At 42.5% G+C, this 21,536-nt stretch overlaps 1 protein-coding gene across 1 annotated transcript; it reads left to right on the top strand.

Moving 5' to 3' along the window:
• The first annotated feature begins 3,024 nt into the window (after positions 1–3,024).
• Positions 3,025–20,974, top strand: pax3a (paired box 3a). Its single transcript, XM_029453396.1, has 9 exons — positions 3,025–3,109; positions 3,749–3,984; positions 4,733–4,862; positions 5,057–5,200; positions 14,117–14,316; positions 14,926–15,091; positions 15,208–15,428; positions 18,903–19,166; positions 20,641–20,974. The coding sequence occupies exons 1-9, from the start codon at positions 3,025–3,027 to the stop codon at positions 20,656–20,658; spliced, it is 1,464 nt and encodes a 487-aa protein (XP_029309256.1). The 3' UTR covers positions 20,659–20,974.
• The last annotated feature ends 562 nt before the right edge of the window (positions 20,975–21,536 follow it).

Here is a 21,536-nt window from a genome sequence, read left to right as displayed (position 1 = left end):
ATGCTTGATGATGAATACTGAGCAGTATTGTAACTTGCTCTGGAGAGAATGGAGATGTTTCCAGTGCTCTAAATAGGCCTTAGTATGACGCAGTGTCGGAACTTATCGCTATAGGGCCCCAGCCAAGATCTAAACTGCCTATGGGTTATCAGGCCATTCGACTAACTTTATCTTTATTGGACGAATAGTTAAATATTCTTGTATTTGTTATGTGTATGGTTTCAGAAATACAGCCTTAAAAGTCCCCGGCTTATTCTGTGCGTAGGTCTAGTAAATTCAACACACTATTTATTTTAGGGGCCATTTTGTTCTTTATTTTTGATGCATTTTGTCCACCACCACACCACATTTCTGACTCAGCTTACCCCACTAATTGATTTGACATGGTAGATCCAATGTCCTTTTCATGATAGTCAAACTTTAGTATGATAACTTTCTCTCCCCCTCCCCATTCCTTCTTTTATGGACATATAATGTTTCCACATGTTCTGTGTCCACCACACCATTTTCCCCCTACATGAAGTCTTATAGGGGGAATAAAAAATATATATGCCAAATGCTGTGACATGAAAGGGACAGAAAGATGACTCTATAACGTTAGGTCAAATTATAGTAAAAACATGGATAAACAAATGTCATCTTACAACACTTGTCCCCCATTTTCCCCCTTTTTTAGCAAATAAAATCTGGCACCACAGTAGCACCAAACAGCTGGTTTTGCTTATTCATATTTTCACAAAGATGGTCCCATTCAGATTGTGACAATAATCTTTTCTTGAACATTTCGTTTAGACAAGATCTGATGGTCATCAATTAATTGCCTGCCAGAATGATGCACCAGTTCTTCTAAAAGAGGTCATGACCAACCAGTCACTTATGGTATGCAGGTTGAAGAGGCCTCTAAACAGAATCGGCCAGTATTATGGTCTTATTCCTAGGGGGAAAGGAAGAAAATGTATCGGTCTATTAAACACGCCTAATTATCATAATTATCGCAACTCTACAAGCTTCAGAAAAGTCAAATGATCCCTCATGTGTTTCTATGTCTATAATCGACCATTTGCACGGATGTGTTACACTGCCGTGTGGCTGAGCCACGGGTCCGAGCAGCAACTATTGTTAAATTCATACAACTATTAGGAGACCGTGCAGAGCTTTTGCGTGGGGTGTGGTGGAACTCGTGGAAAAAAATAGATGCTCCTCTGCACGCTGGGAATCCCCCGCATCCACGCAATATTTCTCTCCTGACCTCCATTGTGAGTGCTGTCTGTATGCTGGAGCGAAAATCTTATTACATTTATACTTTTGGCGATTAAAGATATATTAGCCACTGCCTCTTTTCAACGTGTTTACTGCCTAAATGTAGTTTTAGTATATAATATAAAGAACACCTAATTCAAAGCAATCATAAAGACTGAAACAGTTCATCATATTCAGCTTGTCATTTCTGGGGCATTTACAAAGTGATAAATTACAAAGCTGTTATAGAATAGTTATAGACCAATGCACTCATTCACAGTATGGGGGACTCCATTGGGAACTGAATTACAACTGTTGCAATAACAACACATGGGGTGTAGGCTTTGTGACGTGATAATCATGATGTAATGTTGATGATTAATATAAATAATAATATTAATAATACGAGAAAAAATTAAGGATCCTCATACTTTATTCCACAATACGATTAATATAGGCCTGTTATATCATTGTTAAGTGCTATCTTTATAATATTCCTTGTGGCAGAGTAATTCAAATGTAGGTTGATGGTGAATATTTTCCCACGTGCTGCCGCCTTTCTACTCAAAAACAAGTGCGCATAGTGAGCACCTGGGATGCACCACACAGTAGTGAGTGCTCAGTAGCTATTTAACATGTACATGCCTTCTCTCTGCTCTACAGTGAAATCTCCACACGTATAAAACCCCATCTTTTTGTTAAGCCTAAATCGATGCTAAAACAAATCCATAGTTTTTAAATATTTCTTTCCACTTGTCAGTTTTCAAGTGGGCTACATGTTTATAATAATAATAATAATAATAATAATAATAATAATAATAATAATAATAATAATAATAATAATAATAATAAGGGAAAATGTATGTAAAAAAAACTAAAAACTTTAACAACTACAATTGATTCTACTGTTTATAATAATAATGCCAATAACAAATATTAATTTTCTTAATATGTTTAAGTAAGGGAAATAAACAAACGTTAAAGATATTTAACAATGTGTGTGTAAGTGTATGCGAGTACCTGGGGGGTCTCATCAATGCTGTAAACGAACATTTGTATTCCAGAAAACTTTTCACATATATAAGCCAAGCACACTGTAGTCATTGTTACTTGTTATGCTTCATGTAAGCAACCTGCACTGTTCTGTTTACTGGCGTCGTACATCATTAAACCGTCTGCTATACGCCCAGCTGTATCCTGATACCTCACTCATAGGCTACATACATATTTCAGAAAAATATAATCAGATATATCTTCGTCCAGGCAGTTATTTCATTGCTTTTATTCAAAGTTGTGCACTTCGAGAAAAGTTTCGTGCGCAACAGCAGAAGCTTGTGACACCACAAACTGACCTCGTGAGGTCAAGTCAGACAGAAGGGAGCTCGTGCTGTCCAATCACAGAGCTCCCCCAGCCCCTGAACGTCCGGGTCTTTGACCAATCGGGAGGCGCAGCGCGGAGTCAGAGGGGACAGCGACCACAGATAAAATGTTTGACTTCCATCCATCCTCTCAAAGCATCCTCTCAATCCTCGCAGGACTGTTTGCGACCTGCACTTTGATTTCAACTCTCACCTCAGCCCACATCGGCCACTGGATACCAGACAACAATACTTGTGGGGATCCAGTGTTTCTCTTGCCGAGGCAACCTGTTACTCGAGGAAAAGCAGGCTGCATCGCGTCTGTAGAGAAGGCGAGATTTTACAACGAACAAAAGGGTATTTTGTGGGATTAAAAGCGACAAACAAAGCAGCAGCTCTCGTGTTACCTGACAGAAAGTCAGGAATCATGACAGCGCTTGCAGGAGGTTTACCGAGAATGATGAGACCGACTCCTCACCAGAACTACCCGCGGGGAGGATACTCTCTGGAAGGTAAGACACTGCCACCAGTTGCTGCTCAAAATCTGAAGGAAATTCAACTTTTCGATAACTTTAGTAAAGTTGACAAACTCGAGCCCTGAAAAGTTCTAAACCTTCAAATAATGCTAGTCTATTATTAACGACTCGTCTATTTTTGTTTTGTTTTTTTGCATGAAATCTTACAAAACAAAATACATCCCGGGTTAAGTAATTCCAGTGGCTACATGATGTGCTTTTTTATTTATTTAAATTGTATTTATTTATTTATTCTGTTTATTGTATTTAATGTGGTGTAATGTATCACTATATCACATTACTATAACATCAATTGAGCAAGATATGATTTACAATTGTTGGAAAGAAAATTCTTTTATTTTCTCTTTCTACTTGCAGACTTGTTCTATTTATTTTAGGAGTATTCAAAATTTGAGGCTTAAATTGAACGATATGTCTATTTAATAACTTTGATTTTCCATATTTGATTACACTTTAAAAGTGTAACTGCTCGTGGATTATATCCAACAAAGGTGTTTGTCAGGTTGTAAGTTGTTTCTCATCACTAAAAAATAACTCGTTTTGTCACATATTGTTTAATCTACAAGTTATAAACAGGCTATTTTACTAACTTGAATCTCATGCATCTCTGTGCAGTTTCCACTCCGTTAGGCCAGGGTCGGGTCAACCAGCTCGGCGGTGTCTTCATAAACGGCAGACCTCTCCCCAACCACATCCGCCATAAAATCGTGGAGATGGCCCATCACGGTGTCCGGCCGTGTGTTATCTCCCGTCAGCTGCGCGTGTCCCACGGCTGCGTCTCCAAAATCCTGTGCCGGTACCAGGAGACAGGCTCCATCAGGCCAGGGGCCATCGGAGGCAGCAAGCCAAAGGTGAGAGATACACGACCCGGTTATGTTTTGGTAAATTCGCATACAACTGAAATGTGAGGAAAGCGACATCCAATGTATCCGAAACTCAGCAATAATTTTAGAGTAGAGCCAGATTAGTCAAATGTATTTATATAGCCCAATATCATAAATTACACATTTGTCTCAGAGGGCTTTACAGACTGTACAGGATACGATACCCTCTGTCCTTAGACCCTCGCACCGCACAAGGAAAAACTCCCTAAAAGAAACCCCATAATTAAAGGGGGAAAATGGAAGAAACCTCAGGGAGAGCAACTGAGGAGGGATCCCTCTCACAGGACGGACAGACGTGCAATAGATGATGTGTGTACAGGATAAACAACATAGTAAAAATACAACATCAATGTGTTAAAGTATGTGATTTAAATTTAAAACAGTGGACAACCTCCATTGTTTGTGAAACACAGAGGCTAAATAAACCTAACCTTAACCCTATAATAAAAACTAAACAAATACGATTCAAAAGTCAACAAGACCTTTGTGAAAAAAGTATTTTGGAGATATATTTTAACTTGAACAAGTTTGATTTTAGGATCCTCTTAAGATAAATAATCTGTTGAGTTACTGTGTCACAACTGTGTATTTTGCATATCCACCAAAACTCTTAAATGTGGCACATAATTAAACTTCTCTGTCTCGCCTATAATTGAGGGCCTTGAACCTAAAAGATAGTTATAAAACTCTTCTTCTTTCTTTCCTCCAATCAAAGCAAATCGCTTCTCCAGAGGTGGACAAGAAAATCGAAGAGTACAAGAGAGAAAACCCGGGCATGTTTAGCTGGGAAATCAGGGACAAGCTACTGAAAGATGGGGTCTGCGACAGGAACAACGTTCCCTCAGGTAGGCGACAGTTTATGGAGCTCAAACGTGTAGAAAAACAATTAGGCCTGTATTTCATTATTAACATTTGTGAACACAGTCTATCAAAACATGTTTGTATATGTATTTGCATGCAGGACTTCTTTGTTATCATGTGTAACTTTTATACATTTATCTATATAAATGCAACTTTTCTTTCATTCTTTTTTTCTAAGTGAGCGCCATCAGTCGCATCATGCGGTCTAAATTCGGTGGAGCCGGTGATGATGATGAGGAGGATGATGAAGTGGTGAAGAGGGAGATGGAGGAAAGCGAACCACGGACAAAACACAGCATCGATGGCATTCTGGGAGACAGATGTAAGTGCATCATTTTTATTTTTTTTACGAAAAGGCATATGTGGCAAACTAAATGAACGAACATATCCAGATCTGGTTTTGGATGGTTAATGTTTGATGGTCTGCATCAGCTGAGACGAAAACGTTTTATTATAATGATAATCACAAAGAAATCATAAAATAAATATCCCGAATAATGCATACATTTAAATGTGAATTATTTTTAGATATGGAATTTATTATAGAGGAATTATAACGGCAACTGTTTTTAATTAACCTGCACTGAAAAGTTAAATACATTAAAGTTCCAGGTGTTTACGCATGCGTTTAGGCTTCTGAGATTTAACAAATGTGCAGAGATTTTTTTGAAGTGGATAATCAAACATTTGTCTAACTTCCAAGCCTGAGAAACTTTTTTTTTTTTACACACAATCGGACACTTGAGGATGAACTTCAGGGGACAAAGCAGGGAGAGTCCATTGAGACTCACACCTCAGTTTGACGAGCACAAAAGCCAAACTCCAGTGAGCGGCTCAGTGGTGTACAAAAAGACGCCAGGGCCTTTCAAAATGGGGAAAGAAAGGGAGAAAAAACTGTGCTGACAAAAGGCCGGGAGAGGACATTATGAACCCGCAATGAGCGATGAATTATTCAGGGACACCAATGGGCCCAGTGCGACCTGGTTTATAGACTGCTCAAAAAAAGTCCCAATTTTGGGGGCTCCCCCCCACTGTTTACAGTTTGTCATTCATAAAAAAAAGATGAAGAAAAAACAGCTCAGACTTTAGACAAACACCTGTTGATTTACGACCTGTTGGGGTCTGAGCAGTGTTGCCGCAAAAGGAAAGGTTGCTGTTGGAGACATAATGCAGTCTGTAGTTAATTATTGATGACTACACCTCTAGAAACAGTGGTGTTTGGTAATATCATGGAATGACGCGCAGGATTTATTCCCTTTCTTCATTGTTGTGGGTTTGTTTAGATTTAGAAAAATAAACATAAATGAATGCATTTGGATGCTGGCAAAAGACTCGTGATATTTCCCTGAAATGTATTAAATTCACGTCAGGCCTCGCGTTATCAAATTGAACGGTGCCGTTACTTTTGCGCACGGAGCTTTTGTCACAGTCTTTGCGCAGTGAGCGTGACACCTTCAGCCAGTGAGCGCAGGGAAACCCTTCTCTCCACTAGATTAAATCCAAACCTTTTATTTCTTTCCACTTTCATCTCAGACAAAGTCCGCCCCTTTCCTTTCTGCCTAGGGCGCACACATTCATGCACTATCTGTGGGCACTTCCCTCTCCCTCTTACAGGCGAGCCACATCTAATACTGATCAGTTGACTTCTCTAACTTTTAAAACTCATTACTGCAAAAAAAATTTTTTAAATAAATAATCCAATTAATTAATAAACTAGGATGCATCCTGGCTTCTTAAATTAATTCTTTGTTGATCATCCTCTTTAAACTGAATGTTGTTTGATGCAACTCTCAGAAAACATGCAATGAGGAAAAAACTTTTTTTTAAATATCTTGAATTATTAATTTTAGACTGCTGTGAATTTTGTTTAAAGAAAACAAATAATATTAGCTTTTTCCCCCCTTTTTTTTCTTCCATCAAATGGGTGACACTCTACATGCAAACAGGTCTGATGCACTTTCCCCCATTGATATACAGAACAGCACTATTTCATTCTTGTGTCTCTTTGTGGAAGTAGTTGTTGTTTTTCTCTTTTATAGCTCTTCATTAGAATGTGAAAAGGGTGGTTTGGGGACTGAGAGAGTGTCTTCTGGCCAAATATTGATTAAGTAGGTGTTTGTAGAGGCTATTGTTGTGGTGGAGAGAGGCCTGTTGCTCTCTGCCCCTTTCTCCTCTACCACTATTGTTGTCTTTCCTTAAGTGCTAAGATCAAAGCTGACTCATTTAGATTTATTTGTCTGGGAAAAGGACTGCTAAGGTTTGTGGGATAAAGTATACTGAGCAGCCCTAGGTCTGCATGGCATTAGCAAGTGGCTGGAGCGTTGTGGGAAAAGGATGTTTGCTGCGATGAATCTGATGCTAAGTTGTTTACATATCCTTTAACAGTTGAGTTATTGAGGAAGAATTTAAGTGTAGAGAATTTTAACAGCGTGCAACGGTTGAGCTTCAGCTTGAGAATAATTATTTCTGCCATTTATCACATTTGCCCATAAAGCAGGAGTACATCCAACTACGTGTCTCTCTGGTGTATACTTTTAATTTGAAGATTAAATAATGCAACGGTGCCAATAATTCGTTTTTTTTTCCATGAGTGGCATTAAATTAATTGGTAGCATCCATGCCTCTATTTATTACTGTTAGCACTTTAGCCTCATTTAACTAATTAAAGTAACCAAAGTCATGAAAGAAGAGTAGCCACTCTCGCAGGATCCATTTATGGCAGTGGGGGTGAAAAAGGAGAAAGAAGAAGAAGAAAAAGAAAGCTCAGAAATACAAACAGTCAAAGGGATAATTTCTCTTTAAAGGGAATCCTGCGGAGCCAAATTGAATGAGCCCAGTTCTTTCAAATCTGCCATGGTGAACGCAGTCAACATGTAATAATTGGTTTCATTGAGGTGCATTCCAACAATCTGCTGCCATTCTCCTGCCTCTATTGTCCGGAGGCAGGCAAATAGCCAGAGGGACAGGAGGAATCAAGTGCTGACAAAACATGAAAGATTTAGCTGCTTTTGTCAGAGGAGCTGAGTGGGACTTTGTTTGTGTAAATAAACTGGGTTACTGGCTCCCTGTGACTTTGGCATGGATTTAGAGTGAGGGAAATTTAGAGAGTAATGAGAGCAGAACGATCATATTTTAGTTTGAGAGTTTACCATATTTTAAAGCAGTTTAAAAGATGTTTGTAATTTACATTTCCAAAAATTATGACGGTAGCAAACTTCCACACGTAGCTGCCACATCCGAGCTATCTAATCCAATTCTAAAGTTTCATAACTTATATTCTCATGAGACATCTAAGAATATAAACAGATACATTTCTCCCACACGCAGGGAGCAAAAAGCAACCGAGCAGCACGGCAATAACCCATAACTGTAAACAGATAGATAGATGTGGAATTTCTACAACTTCTGTCTTTGTCAGGGGTCCTCGCATTTCCACGGTGAATTGAGTTAAAGTTTGGAGGTTTAGAGGAGACAGAAGGCCTCAATGCAACCAGAGGAATGTCTCCTACAGCCACATTTCCATTTTACTCTCAGGGCTGGAGAATGGAGAATTTTATATGTGGGCCTCACTCTATGTTTTCCTGTGTTAATAGTGCTTATAATGCTAGTTTAGCCCAGTGGACTGTTGGGGGGAAAACAAACCAACACTCACAATATATTTCTTCCCTTAAGAGGTATAAATAAATAGATAGATAGATAGATAGATAGATAGATAGATAGATAGATAGATAGATAGATAGATAGATAGATAGATAGATAGATAGATAGATAGATAGATATATCACAGCTCCTTCTCTGTCACCCTTCTTAAATATATACACTCAACACTTTTATGTTCTGTGTTGGCATGACTCTCAAAGTTCCGTCTTCCTCAAAAAAAGAAAAAGAAAGAAAAAATCCACACTGGCTGATCTGCAACTGAATGCAGACTCTATGCTTCATTAAAGCCTCTTTCTCTGTTGGCACCCACATTGTGATCCTCCAATATTAATTCAAAGGACAATTAATGAATGCAGGCCAACTTTGAAGTAATGGGCCGGGGTCCTGCCCTGAGCCGGCCCCTCGGCGCTGATGTACTCTCCACATTCTCCCCACTAACCCCAGAGACACTGTGAAGTGACTGAAAGAGAAGCAGTGAGCAATGGAAGGTCAAGGAGAGGAGCCCCAGTAGAAAAAGAGCTCTCTATTTCCTTGGAAGTATTAGCCAAGCAAAACTCTGTGATGGGGAGGATAAAGGAGTGTGAAGAGAAAAGGGTCGGGGGCGAGGGGACTCTGCAAAGAGGAACACAATGGGATAGTTAATTGAGTAAAGCCAGACAGCGTTGTCAATCACTTAACTTTGTTTAGCCTCAGTTTTTGTGGAGCTGTTTCGTCCAGCACATTGCACATTATGGACATGCCGGCACAACACTGTTTCAGTTTTGATTAATGTCCTTTTTTACCTCTCTGAACAAAAAACAATCCACTAAAAAAAGAACGGAAATTTAGGATATAAGATATTTCAAAAATACATGTTCTAAATGACAGTATTTATTTCCTACATTTGTCCAAACAAGCATTAAAACTACAATAAAAGTTGAAAATGTGCACCCAAAGCTCATAAAACCAATATAAATACACCTTTAATGAGTGACTGCAAGGTATAAGAAGAAAGCGTGGAATGTGAGGATGTGTGAAGTTTTGTGGCAGGGTTAGCGGTGAGGCCGTCTTCACCGCAGCGCTGTGCAGTAGCTGTGAAAAGGTCAGGGGCTAACCTGGGGTCACTTGACTGTTAAAACTATTAGACCCCAGGAAAAGGAGGTTACAATAATGTTTGGGAAAAGATGACAACTGACCATCTCCATAAAATCCGATCAGTAAATCAGTGTGATAATAACCTTCACTTAAATATGCATAGGCTTTGATCTGTTGTGTGAATTCGAGTACAGGTTTTTCTGTTGTTCTGGTCAGGTGACTGGTTTGTCTGTCTGTCTGTCTGTCTGGGCCGGGCTGAGGTGGAGCTCTGCTGGTTAGTCTCCGTTTGACTGGAACGTGCGGCAGACTGGCCTGTTGCTTTGTCCCTGCGTGGGTTCTGTGCCGTTGCTTTGTCCATGCCCCGAGGGTGGAAATGCCACCGTGAAACCGTCACCTAACTGCACCACGGTGGAACTAAATAATAAACACCGCACACTGGGCACACATAATAGCCATGAAGGGCCATTTGTGGCTTTTTGTCACCTCACCAATATTAGACAGAGATACATCTTTCAAAGTCATATCGCCAGCTCTTTCTTTGTCCGTTAAGTGCCAACCTCCTGCGCTTATTCACTCCATTTTTTCTGTCCATCACATCATCATCTCCATCTCTCTTTCACTATATCTGTCCCCCCCCTCCTCTTTTCCCAGGCAGCTGCAGGATCCTGGGGGCTCTTTAGCAAGTCAAGTGAGCAGCCCACTCACTCCCATTTTTCCCTTAACTGTTAACCCCAGCTGAGCCCATAAGCTGTCAGTTAACTATTCTTTTCCTCCAGTGCATCTGCTCGCTCTGGCTCTATGTAGCATGCCACTATTTTATTCAGTGGCCCACTCGCACTATGCTCCGTGGCCTGAAAGGGCTAGATCTACTTCCCTGGGCAAATAACTAGTTCATTTGTCTCTTCTGCCCTTTGTTTTGTGTTGCGAACACATGTCACCAGCTCAATTACCTTCTCTATTAACTGCCCCTGGAGGAAGGGCTAGCCAGCCCCTACCAAGACAAGGCTATAAACTGCCCCATATGCTCCGCTTCTCTTTCTCACCGAGGCTCTTCATCCCTTTCCCTTCCTTTCATTCTGTCTATCTTTCTCCCAATTTCTTGCTTCTTTCCCTTCCTTTAATACTTATTTTGATTCTCTTTCACACTTTCCACCTCATTCATTTTTTTGCCATTTTTGAGCAACGTGTGTAAATTTGTGTGCACGTATATGGATGTGCGCCTCTGTGCATGTCTCTTCATATTAACATCTCTTGAACGGATGGGAGGGTGGGGGTGGGGATGGCGGGGTGAATGCTTGGCAAGGCGAGTCCTGGCCGATGTAGACTTCGCAGTAAACAAGAGCAGTCTTTATTCTCGCAGTTGGAATCCTCACTTGGTTTTTTTGGCCTGTTAGAGGCAGTACTGCTGCAGGTGAAGCTAATGGGACTGGACGTTCTCAAAGTTCACATCTGTGACCCTCTGGAGTTTATCTTCCCCGCCGTCAGCCTCCTCTCTTGATCGATAAATGGTTCTGTTTACCTCGAGTGGTCGCTCTGTAGCACTGCCCTTTTTTCCTGCTGGTCTTTGAGTGTGTGTACCATGTGTGTGCGCGCATGTACATACTTGTAAATGCACTTGTTTAATTTCATTTAAGAGTCTCTGATCAAGAAAAGGAACCTGTTGAATTCACTTGTTGATTATTCAACTCCAAGCAATGTTAAATAAATCCTCCAACATCCAATCTACTATCTAAACTAACTTGTTATTAGTTTATTAACCTACATCTTACTTTGTTTTGTAATGTCTGTTTTATGAATAACTCTCCAGCAGCCCCAATTTCCGCTTGAGGGATAATAATTTATCTTTCTATTAAGATTCTTGTCAGGGCCACAGCCAAACTGTGAGCCGCTATGGAATATTTTCAGCTCCCTAGTGCTTTAGCTGCAGCGTAAAATTTGATTTGGGGTGTTTAAGTAAGGAGGTCGAGGCCTCCCTTTGTGTGTTTTAGTATCCTCTTCTGCCGTTTGTCGCGGGGAATGTGTGGGAACAGCCCTCTCCGAGTCCGCTTCTGCATCAGCGTGCCTTAAAATCGATCCACAACAGCGTAAGAGCCTTGTTTGAAGATGTCAAAGCTGTGGATGCAGCGGCGGGTGAGCACACAGAAAGAGAGAAGTGAAGTGAATGGATGAGATGGAAGGGACAGGTCCGCTTTTATGAATGACCAGCACCACCATTCTCTTTAGCTTGGCACCCACACCCCTTCCCCAGCATCTTCTTCAGGTGCCTTCAGCCTCCCATCTCCTCTCTATGTCAACCTCTTCAACTCCCCCATCCCCCCAGCTCTGTGCCCCTCGGGCCATGGAGGGAGGGGATGAAGGGGTGCTCCCCTGCTGTGCCCCTCCACAGCCCCCAGTGGCCCTTCTCTGGACCCCTTTGTGCCCCCCCCACCCCTTTTCTCCCTCCCACCCTTCATTCCCCCACTCAGCCCCTGGCCTTACAGCCCCCATCTCACCCTGCAGCCCCCCCCCCCCCCCCACCCTCCCCCGCACTCCCCTGCTGGGCAGGTGACAGACCCCTGAATGCGGGCCCAGGCGTCCCTGATGGCTCCTACAGATGGAGCGTGGTAATCGGTCCAACAGAGGCCTGCCACAGGCTTTTCCCTGCTAAGATACAAAGGCTTGGCCTCATCACTTCCAAAAAAAAAGAAAAAAAAAAGACAGCGAGTGAGAGAGGAAGAGAGCAAAAGAGAAAGTGCAAGCCAGAGGATGACAAAAGCAACAATGTCATTTGCCATTAAGGGAGAGTCTGTGACGGAGTGTTTTCTCTGTAGTTACTAATAATAAAAACAGGGAGGGGAAAAAGAGAGGGAAAGACAGAAATAAAGGGGGCAAAGGAGGAGAGACCCACCCCCACCCTGCAGTTAACATGAGTTACAGTGCCAATGGGGAGCTTTCTCTTCTGAGGAGTTTTATGAGCTCTCCTTCCCTCCCTCTGGAATCTTTTCGTTTCTGCGCTGTCATTGGTTCTCTGTCCTTTTCTTTCTTTCTTTCACCATCATTAAAATGGTAATGACATTGCATGTTACTTTGCTTGCTGTTTCTTGGAGTCTTCTACTTCTGTTGTTTATGCGCTGATTAATCGAAGTTTCACTTACTAATCCAAACAATATTGGCGTTTACAAACTATGCTTATAGGAAAAGTATCAAGTTTTCTTGCTGTGTGGCCTTCTCCTTATGCCAGTTGTATTATAAAATGTGCTCCAACCTCAGTCTCAGGCAGCATCCTTAACTAAACAAACCACATCCCAAACTCACAGTGCAAGTTCCAGGAGTATCTAAGCATCCAGCCAATCCTCTGTGAGACTTTATGTCAGCGTGGCGCCCTTGGTTCAAATGTAATAAAGAGCTCTTCTCAGCATCAGAATCTTGTGTGCTGGCGGCCTGAAGCACAGCAGCATTCCCAGGAGGCAAATCCGTGTGTAATGCCTGGTCAGACACACACTGGCAACCGGCACAAACATTTCCTGCTTGGCTCCAGAGGCTCCAGAGGCAAGGGGAGATCCCTTCTACCCCCCTCCATGTCTGACTTGGCACTTTTTAATTAAAGCTTTAAATCTGGAGGGCAGAGGGAGAAAGAGCAGTCTGGGGAAACAGACAAGCTTCAGTCCTCTGCTGCGGCCTTTCTGCTGCCTACACCTGTCTCTCTGCTTTTGATTCTCTTATTTCTTTTCTCTCAGCGTAGGTGTTGGCTGCATAGTCTGAGTGTCGAAAAGGTTCAGTGAACCTTCCTCATGAGGTTTAAGAGGTCCCTCTGGGGTGGATTTGGGAGTGGATTCCAACTCTTTCTGTCTTGTGTCCATCTGTGTTTGACACATTGTCATAGACTGCGTTCATTGAGTGAAAGCCCATAGCCGAGAAGCAGCAGATGCATGTTTGTGAGTGTGCGTATGACTGAGAAAGAGATGGGGGGATTGCAGACATGTAATGGCCGACAATGGCAGGCTGTCACGGTAGTTTACGGAGCCTAATCATTACTTAATAGATGGGTAACCTCCCCCCCGAAAAGCAGCAATAGTCCTCTGTCTCTAGTCTCAAGCCTTCATTGATTCCCCCTCTTCTGCTGAATTAGATCCCAATGGCTGTCTCCCAGTTACCCAGTCGCTCTCTGAACAAACAGATTAAGAAGCACCTGCAAAAGGCTGCCTACTCTTTACTTTGGGACCCTATCGGCATAGCGCACAGCATGGCTAAGACTGGGAGAGACACAGTGTCCCAGGGAATAGAAGCCCCAGAGGGATCCAGCCCTCTTTAATCCATGTTCAAGCAGCCTCTGGCTTTTGATCCGCTCAGGAACCACTGAGGAGTTTAAGGGAGGACACAATCTAAATCTGCTCTGTACAATGTGTTGTTCTCAGCGAAAACCTATTGTCTCAAATCTGTCTCAGCTTAGTATTTACCCCAGAGTTATATCAACCTGATTCCCCTGAATGTTGAAGTAACAGTCTTGTTTGTTTTGCAATTTTAGCCAGTCACTCGGACGAGGGCTCCGACGTTGACTCAGAGCCAGGCCTGCCTCTGAAGAGGAAGCAGCGTCGCAGTCGGACCACCTTCACAGCGGAGCAGCTGGAGGAGCTAGAGAGGGCCTTCGAACGCACGCACTACCCCGACATCTACACAAGGGAGGAGCTGGCCCAGCGGGCTAAACTGACAGAGGCTCGAGTTCAGGTTAGAAACATGCACAGACCCACTCTTCAACCTCAAAGTCCCCGAGACCCAATCTTGACAGCGGAGAAATGTGTCGATCTGTCATGGATATGTGTCTTGCGGGCGTTAAATTGCCTTGGGTTGTTGCCACACATTCCTAACAGCCATTAGACATGTGTCCCCCTTGACCCCACGCATGACCCCTTTCTCTGCATGTACAGACACAGACAAACTCAGATACACTGCGCCCACTGTGTATGAAGACGGCATACTATTTTTGTCAGACACTCTACAAAAAGGGCTATGTAAAGATCCCAAAAATAGATGTCTGATGTAGATAGTGTGCTAATATAGGCTTTAACAGCTGTTCCCCTCTGAACCCATTGACTTGCAGTAGCACACAAAGATGTAATGTCTGTGGTTTCACAGCACGCTCCAGATGTTAAGATCCCTATCAGTTCAGCTCCCTGTAATGGGTCAGAGAGGCCTCACACACACACACACACACACATACACATACATTTACAACCACCAAGCACTCTCACATATATGTACTGTACAAGTCATCTTATTCTATTGGGTTAACACTTAAATAAACATGAAACACTTGTGTCTCTGTTCTTCTCTCAGGTGTGGTTCAGCAACAGAAGAGCCCGTTGGAGGAAGCAAGCAGGAGCCAATCAACTGATGGCATTTAACCACCTCATCCCTGGTGGTTTCCCTCCGTCAGCTATGTCCGGCCTACAGCACTATCAGCTGTCCGACAGCCCCTACACTCCCACTTCTATAGCTCAAGGTGGGTTTAGCCAAACACACCAAAAACAAGTTTTTTACAAAAAACACAGAACCTGCAAATGTATTCTGGCTGAAACAAAAATGGGATTTTTAAGTAGAATGTTTTATTCTCTGCAGCATCCGAGCAGCCCAGTACAGTCCACCGACCGCAGCCTCTGCCCCCGACCTCCGTGCACCAGAGTGGGCTCGGCTCGTCAGCCGGCTCCCAGGATGGAAACTCTGCGTACTGCCTGTCCTCTGGACGTCACGGCTTCTCAGGATACTCCGACAGCTTTGTCACCCCAACAGGACACACCAACTCTGTCAACCCCACCATCGGAAACAGCCTATCACCACAGGTTCGTCTCTCCGTCCATTATTAAACACAACATAGAAATAGAAACACACAAAATAATGAATATCTGCTTTAATGCACTTACTCATATACACACTTAAATTCTGCCTCACACACACATATGCTATCATACCGGGAAACGGGACTCTAATAGTTCTTCATGGCGTTTATGAGATGCACCATATGGAAGGATAATGATACACACAAACACACACTGTGTTTGACCTAGGAGGTGTCATTGCGGTGACATTGATGAAAACCTTGTTAGCCTAAGAAACACGGTAGCTTTTCATTTTTGTTTATTCTGATGGGTCGTTTGATGAATTTAAAATGTGGCAAACGTCAGTCTTTGGGGAGGGAAAAAGGACCAGACATGAGGAAGGATGTATGGATGTCGAATGATGACACAAATCAAAACTGAAAAGACAATTATGGTCGATTACACAGTCATCAGTGTCCATCAGTGGCTCCCTACCAGCCCAGAAGATGGACTAACAGGCGGAAAACGAGCTTTTAACCGCCACAAAGGGTGGCCGGCCCACATGCAATGCATGCTGGGTACTAATACCCATGAGAGAGATTCTCAGACTCCTGTCAGGCACAGATAAAAAACAGCCTCAGGCAGGTTTGTTACAATGTGAATGCCTGAGGATGCATATAAACTGGGGAAAAAATAAGATCTGTGTTGTGGCTGCCAGGGTGCACGGTCAGAAAGTGGTCGGTGGCACCATTGTGGCTGAGTATAATCGACTGCTTTAATATATGAGGTCTATTTATGGACTAGAATTAGTTGTTTCCTCATTTCCACATTTAATTTTAAATCATTATTCTTTGGGGAATTTTATTTTCACTGGACAAATAAAAGTATAGAGAGACTGGATGTCAAGAGGAAAGCTTTGAGCGTCAGTGGTTGACAGTTTTAATCTTATCCAACTGAGCTATCTTGTAACCTGCTAATAGCTGCCATCCTGTAACTGAGTGCATGGCCGTGGTGTGAGTTCACACACCCACAGGGTCACGAGTGACTTTAACTCCAATAAAGAGGCCAAAGGTGCTGTGGCCTCATGGATGGTTTCAGCATTAACCTTAGTGGGCAGCTCAGTACAGAATGGACATCTCATCTTGCACAGGGACGGCGACAGGCCTGGAATGTTTTCTCAGTCTGGAATTGCAATCACAGAATGTTCCAGTGTCTTAATTGATTGGAATGAAGTAATCTATCCCCTCGTAACAAAGTGTGTAATTTATGCAAATGACTCACTTTGTTGGCTAATTTGTTTTAATTCATGTATTCATTGCAGCTGTTTGAATGTATATTGCGATACAGTTTTCTCTATTTCAGGCGAGGATATAATTAATTCCCTGATTTTAACTTAATAACAGGGAGGAAATGAGTATTGATTAAATTCTATGACATTCATAGTTAATACATGAGGACCTCTACTCACTTAGAAAACTTTACAGCTTCACAGCTTGGTCCCTTTCGTGTTAAATCCTCCCTGGAATTATCTGGCTATCTGAAATCTAAATCTGTCTATAACAGCTACTTTATCTACTACTGTATCCATAAGGAGACTCAGAGGTTCAGTTAACTCCAGATATGGTCACATTTGAGCACCATGGAGTTTTGATATGGATAAGGTTGACTTTAGATAGGTGATATTGTTGTCTGAGCAGTTAGCGCTGTATTTGGAGCTTCAGTCAGGCCAGTGGTTTCCCTGTGGTGCGGGGTCTCTGGCGTCTCACCGTTGATCTGGTGCATACCAAAGGAACCCTTTCTCACCAAGCAAGCGAGTGGCCGGGATTTGCACCCCCCAGAGACCTAATCCCCGGAACAACCTCAAAACAGACACCATCAGGAACTGCTGCCGTTTTAGTTGCAGACAGAGAGTGCACGAACGCGTGAGCGTGTAGATAGACACAGACCCTCTGACACAGGCATGTACTCACATACAGACACATGTAGGATGTTGTAAGAAAGTGTGGTTAAACAACACTCGATAAGCAGGAAAATCTATTCCATAAAACTATGTATTTAATTAAATTCATTTCTAGAAACAATACACACTTTTCTGACGTTTTAAGGAAAGCATAAATGTAACTTTAAAGCAGCATGCAGATTTATTGGTAAGATGAATTCAATTTGTATTTTCTGTAAAACATGCACCATAGATTTATAAATACTCAAATCTTGATGGACTTTTACAGTATATCACACATCCTTAGCATTAAGAGGAATGATGGTTTCATGACAGGCCGCATTGATGTGTTTGTCAGATGTGTGAGGTCAGATCACTCTGACAAACCAACTGTAAATTTCATACATTAAAGCCTCCTGAGGATGCCTCAGCATGTGTGTGTGCCAGCTGGCTGTCAGTCGGGAAAGCCGTGTTTTAACATCACTCAAAGTTACTTATTCGACGCCTTTTTTCTTCAGTTTTCTTTTCTTTCCAGGTTATTTTCAGTGTAATTTTTTTTTTAGATCTTTAGATCTATTTTCTTTCCTACATGGACTGTAACTCTTGTTCTCTCTTTCACTTCACTTTTTAGACATTTTTGTGACTTTGCTTCTCACGCAAACCTATGTGCAGCTGTTCACGATCTATCACTGATACCCCTACACCCCTGACATCAGAGCAAAAAATGCTTATATTACACATGACCGTGCACACACACACACACACACACACACACACACACACACACACACACACACACACACACACACACACACACACACACCTACTGTTAAATACACAACTCCACACGTAGCAGAGGTAGTTCTCACACACATACACAAACACACCCTACTCCTCGTTCCCACGTACCCTTTGGCCTCTTCCCCCTGGCCTCTCAAGGACACGGTGATTTTGGGGCATCAAGAGAGAGGGAAAGACAGACAATAAGAAAACAGACACAATACATCAGTGGACACATACAAATCTGTTTGAATTCTGCTTAAAAAGTATCACATTCTCACAAATTGTTGAAAAATGTTTCTTACATTATCATCAGCAATTCTTTTAAAAATAAATTCCACTTGTAACACAATGCTAGGAGCCCATGAGTGTCGTGAAATGAAAAAAATAAAAGTGAAAGAATATCTTCTACATTCATGAATTTGACAGGCTAATTCTAACAGAAACCACTAGTGGGATAAAGGATTGAACTCTTTAGCCACCATCAGCTCCCCAATCAGTCAAGCAGAGTAAAGGGAAACCACATGTGTGAGTGAAGCCAGTAATAATGTATTTCTGACAGTGAACAAGGAGAAGGCCTACACTTTAGGCCACCTGAGTGGTGAGGAAAAGCTTGATTGAATGGTGTAACAAAAAAATATATTTTTGAGTGAACAAACTGGCTATGTAGTTTTCCTTTCCAATTTGTTGTTAAATTAAACTATAGTATATGTATAGTAAAGTGTTACTTTCTGATTTTCTATTCTAATCATCCACATTTTCTCAATTTCTCCCCTCAGGTAATGGGCCTATTGAACCCAGGGGGAGTGCCACATCAGTCCCAGAGTGACTTTGCCCTCTCCCCACTGACCGGAGGCCTGGAGCCTAACGGTAGCATGGCTGCCAGCTGTCATGGTTCCCAACGCTTGGAGGCTCTACCAGGCCTGACCAGTATGCCCACTCTGCCTAGCACCCAGTCTTACTGCCCACCTTCCTACACCTCCCAAGCCTACGCCATGGACCACCATCCATCCTACCAGTACGGACAGTACAGTCAGAGCAAGGTATGTTTGAAAATGAATTCTTTAGGTCTTTGCTCAACTGGTGTTTTCATACCGATTTAAGGGTGTTTAGAGACTTTAACACATAATGGAGACGTGTGAAAACTCTGATAAGCTATCTAAAGCTTGAGAAACAGGGCCCAGGCATTAAGCAGATAGTATTTAAAAATATATGTTTACTAACACATGAAAAAGTGAATGTATTATACAGTAACATTTATAACCTACAAAACACCTAAGACTAACCCGAAAAACTAACAACCCTAACTACTAAATGGTCCCAAAAAATGTATTCCTTCAGTCTAAACATTGGATAAATATGTAAGATACAATAAATAAAGGCAAATAACAACTTAATTTAAACGGATTTCAGAGTAGAGTAACTCATTTAGAAGTCCCCAGCTGTTTATTTTCTAAATTTGAATTTAAATGATCTATAATTGATTAGAGGTTATGTTCCTCTATAAACCCCTGCTCTGGCTATGTGATTTAGTTTATGTTTTCTATTTCACAACCCCCTGCTAATTGCGCAGACCCCTCTGATGAGCGGGCTTCTCAAATCACCCCGCACTGTGCTGAAATTACATGTATGCTAGAGAGCGCTAGTGGCCAGGTTACCTCAGTTTACATTACCATCATCCCAATATCCACGTGGCCTGATGCGGAGGCATGTCCGGGTCATATCCCGACACACACATTTTCACCCACTGTCCTTTCATGACCCCATATGATGAGCTTGCCCATCAAACCCTCAGTGTAGCGCACCTAGCCATGTAATGACCCCTGTGTAACAAAGATAGCTGCCCAAATGAAAGGAGCCACTTCCCAAAGCGTGTTTGACAGGAGGGAGGGGAGAGTGCGGTGTGTTGCTGGGGCTGATCTGAGGTACACTACCACATGTTGACCGGCTCATCAGTGGCAACATCTTGATGTTATTAATTTAGCCAGTCCTGGGAGAGACCCACATTTGGGGGTTTGAGGAAATGTGTGTGTCCATGTGTATATGTGTAGGACAGGCATGTATGTGTATGTGTATGTGTATAAAAGGAGGCTCTTTAACAGGGGGCGATTATGGCCCTTGGCAGGCCAGGATTAGAACCATGTGTCCCACTGGAGGTCAGATTTAGAGTTGTTATTGATCAGTGGAGCAGAGCCACAGATCCAGGCTAAGGCTCTGTCTCAGGCTAGTTTTACCCACCGCATTGGGTTCAAAGAATATCTAAGAAGATTCCCAAAGCTCTTCACCAGTTTTATTATTTAACCTAGGACCCCAGTTTCCATTCTCACCTGCTCTCATGTGCTCTTAAACATCTCATCCTTCTTTCACAGTCCTTCCTGTCAACATCACACCTCTCACTTAAGTTCACGTTTCACACATTTCGCTGTGTAAACTGTCGGAGGATTCAAGCAGCTGAAGCTGAATAAAATACAAAGAATCTCTTTAACCCTCTCTCTCTAACCTCCCTCTTCTCCTCAGGTGCCTTTCATTATATGAAGCCCCCAACATGGCCTAAACAGGAGGCTTCCCGGACATTATGACATTCTTCGCCAGAGAACACCCCCCACCTGATGCCTTTGCCAAACCTCCCCCAGCCCCGAAGACACAAAAGAGCGGTTGGATGGGTAAAAGGGGTTGAGGTGTTCTCCTTCAGTAAGGGGAGCATTTCAGATGAAGGTGTAGTGATGGCAATGGAGGGGGTTGACTGGAATAATTGGGACCAAAGGCGCAGCCTCTCCTGTTACCTGGCAATCGCTTTGCTTGTGCGTCACGCCACGCTCCATGGACCAAGCACGGCTTGTTGTACATGCTTAAAGAGGAAAAGAAGAGGGGGGGGGGGGAGGGGGGAGGGGTAGTGCGGAAAGGAGAGTAAATACATTCAAGATTCTGTATTTGATTTTTGTAATACGTGCCAGGAGAGGTGGACTTGGGAAGCCCCCTGTGCTTCTGAGGTCCAACTTGATAGTGGAGGGGCGTATTCTTATGGTTGTCAAAAGGCCGGATGGTGATAACATGTTGCGTGCGCTCAGCCGCAATGTGCTTCTAAGGATCTCTTCATCACAATGTGTTAGGAAAATAATATTTACTGTACATTGATGCGATTCTTGTATAAGACTTTGGAAAAAATGACGACACCGGGAAAAATCCAGCAGAAAGGCATGAATCGAGGCGAAGTGGAGTCATAGTGAAGCCACTGCAACCCAAAGAAAGTGCAATACATTCATACCTCATGTGATGTAAATTAACACGGATCAAATGTCCCTGATTATACCCTCAAAAAATATGCTCTCTTTTTTAATGTCATTCATTTTGGGTTGTGTGCATTGATCAATCAGGGGAAATCATCAAGCGATGAAAAATAGCAAACGTAGTCG

This window comes from Cottoperca gobio, chromosome 17, assembly GCF_900634415.1.
Source record: "Cottoperca gobio chromosome 17, fCotGob3.1, whole genome shotgun sequence".
In the NCBI taxonomy this organism is placed as follows: Eukaryota; Metazoa; Chordata; class Actinopteri; order Perciformes; family Bovichtidae; genus Cottoperca; species Cottoperca gobio.
The sequence above is the reverse complement of the archived record's forward strand: the minus strand, read 5'-3'. Positions and strand labels throughout refer to the sequence as shown.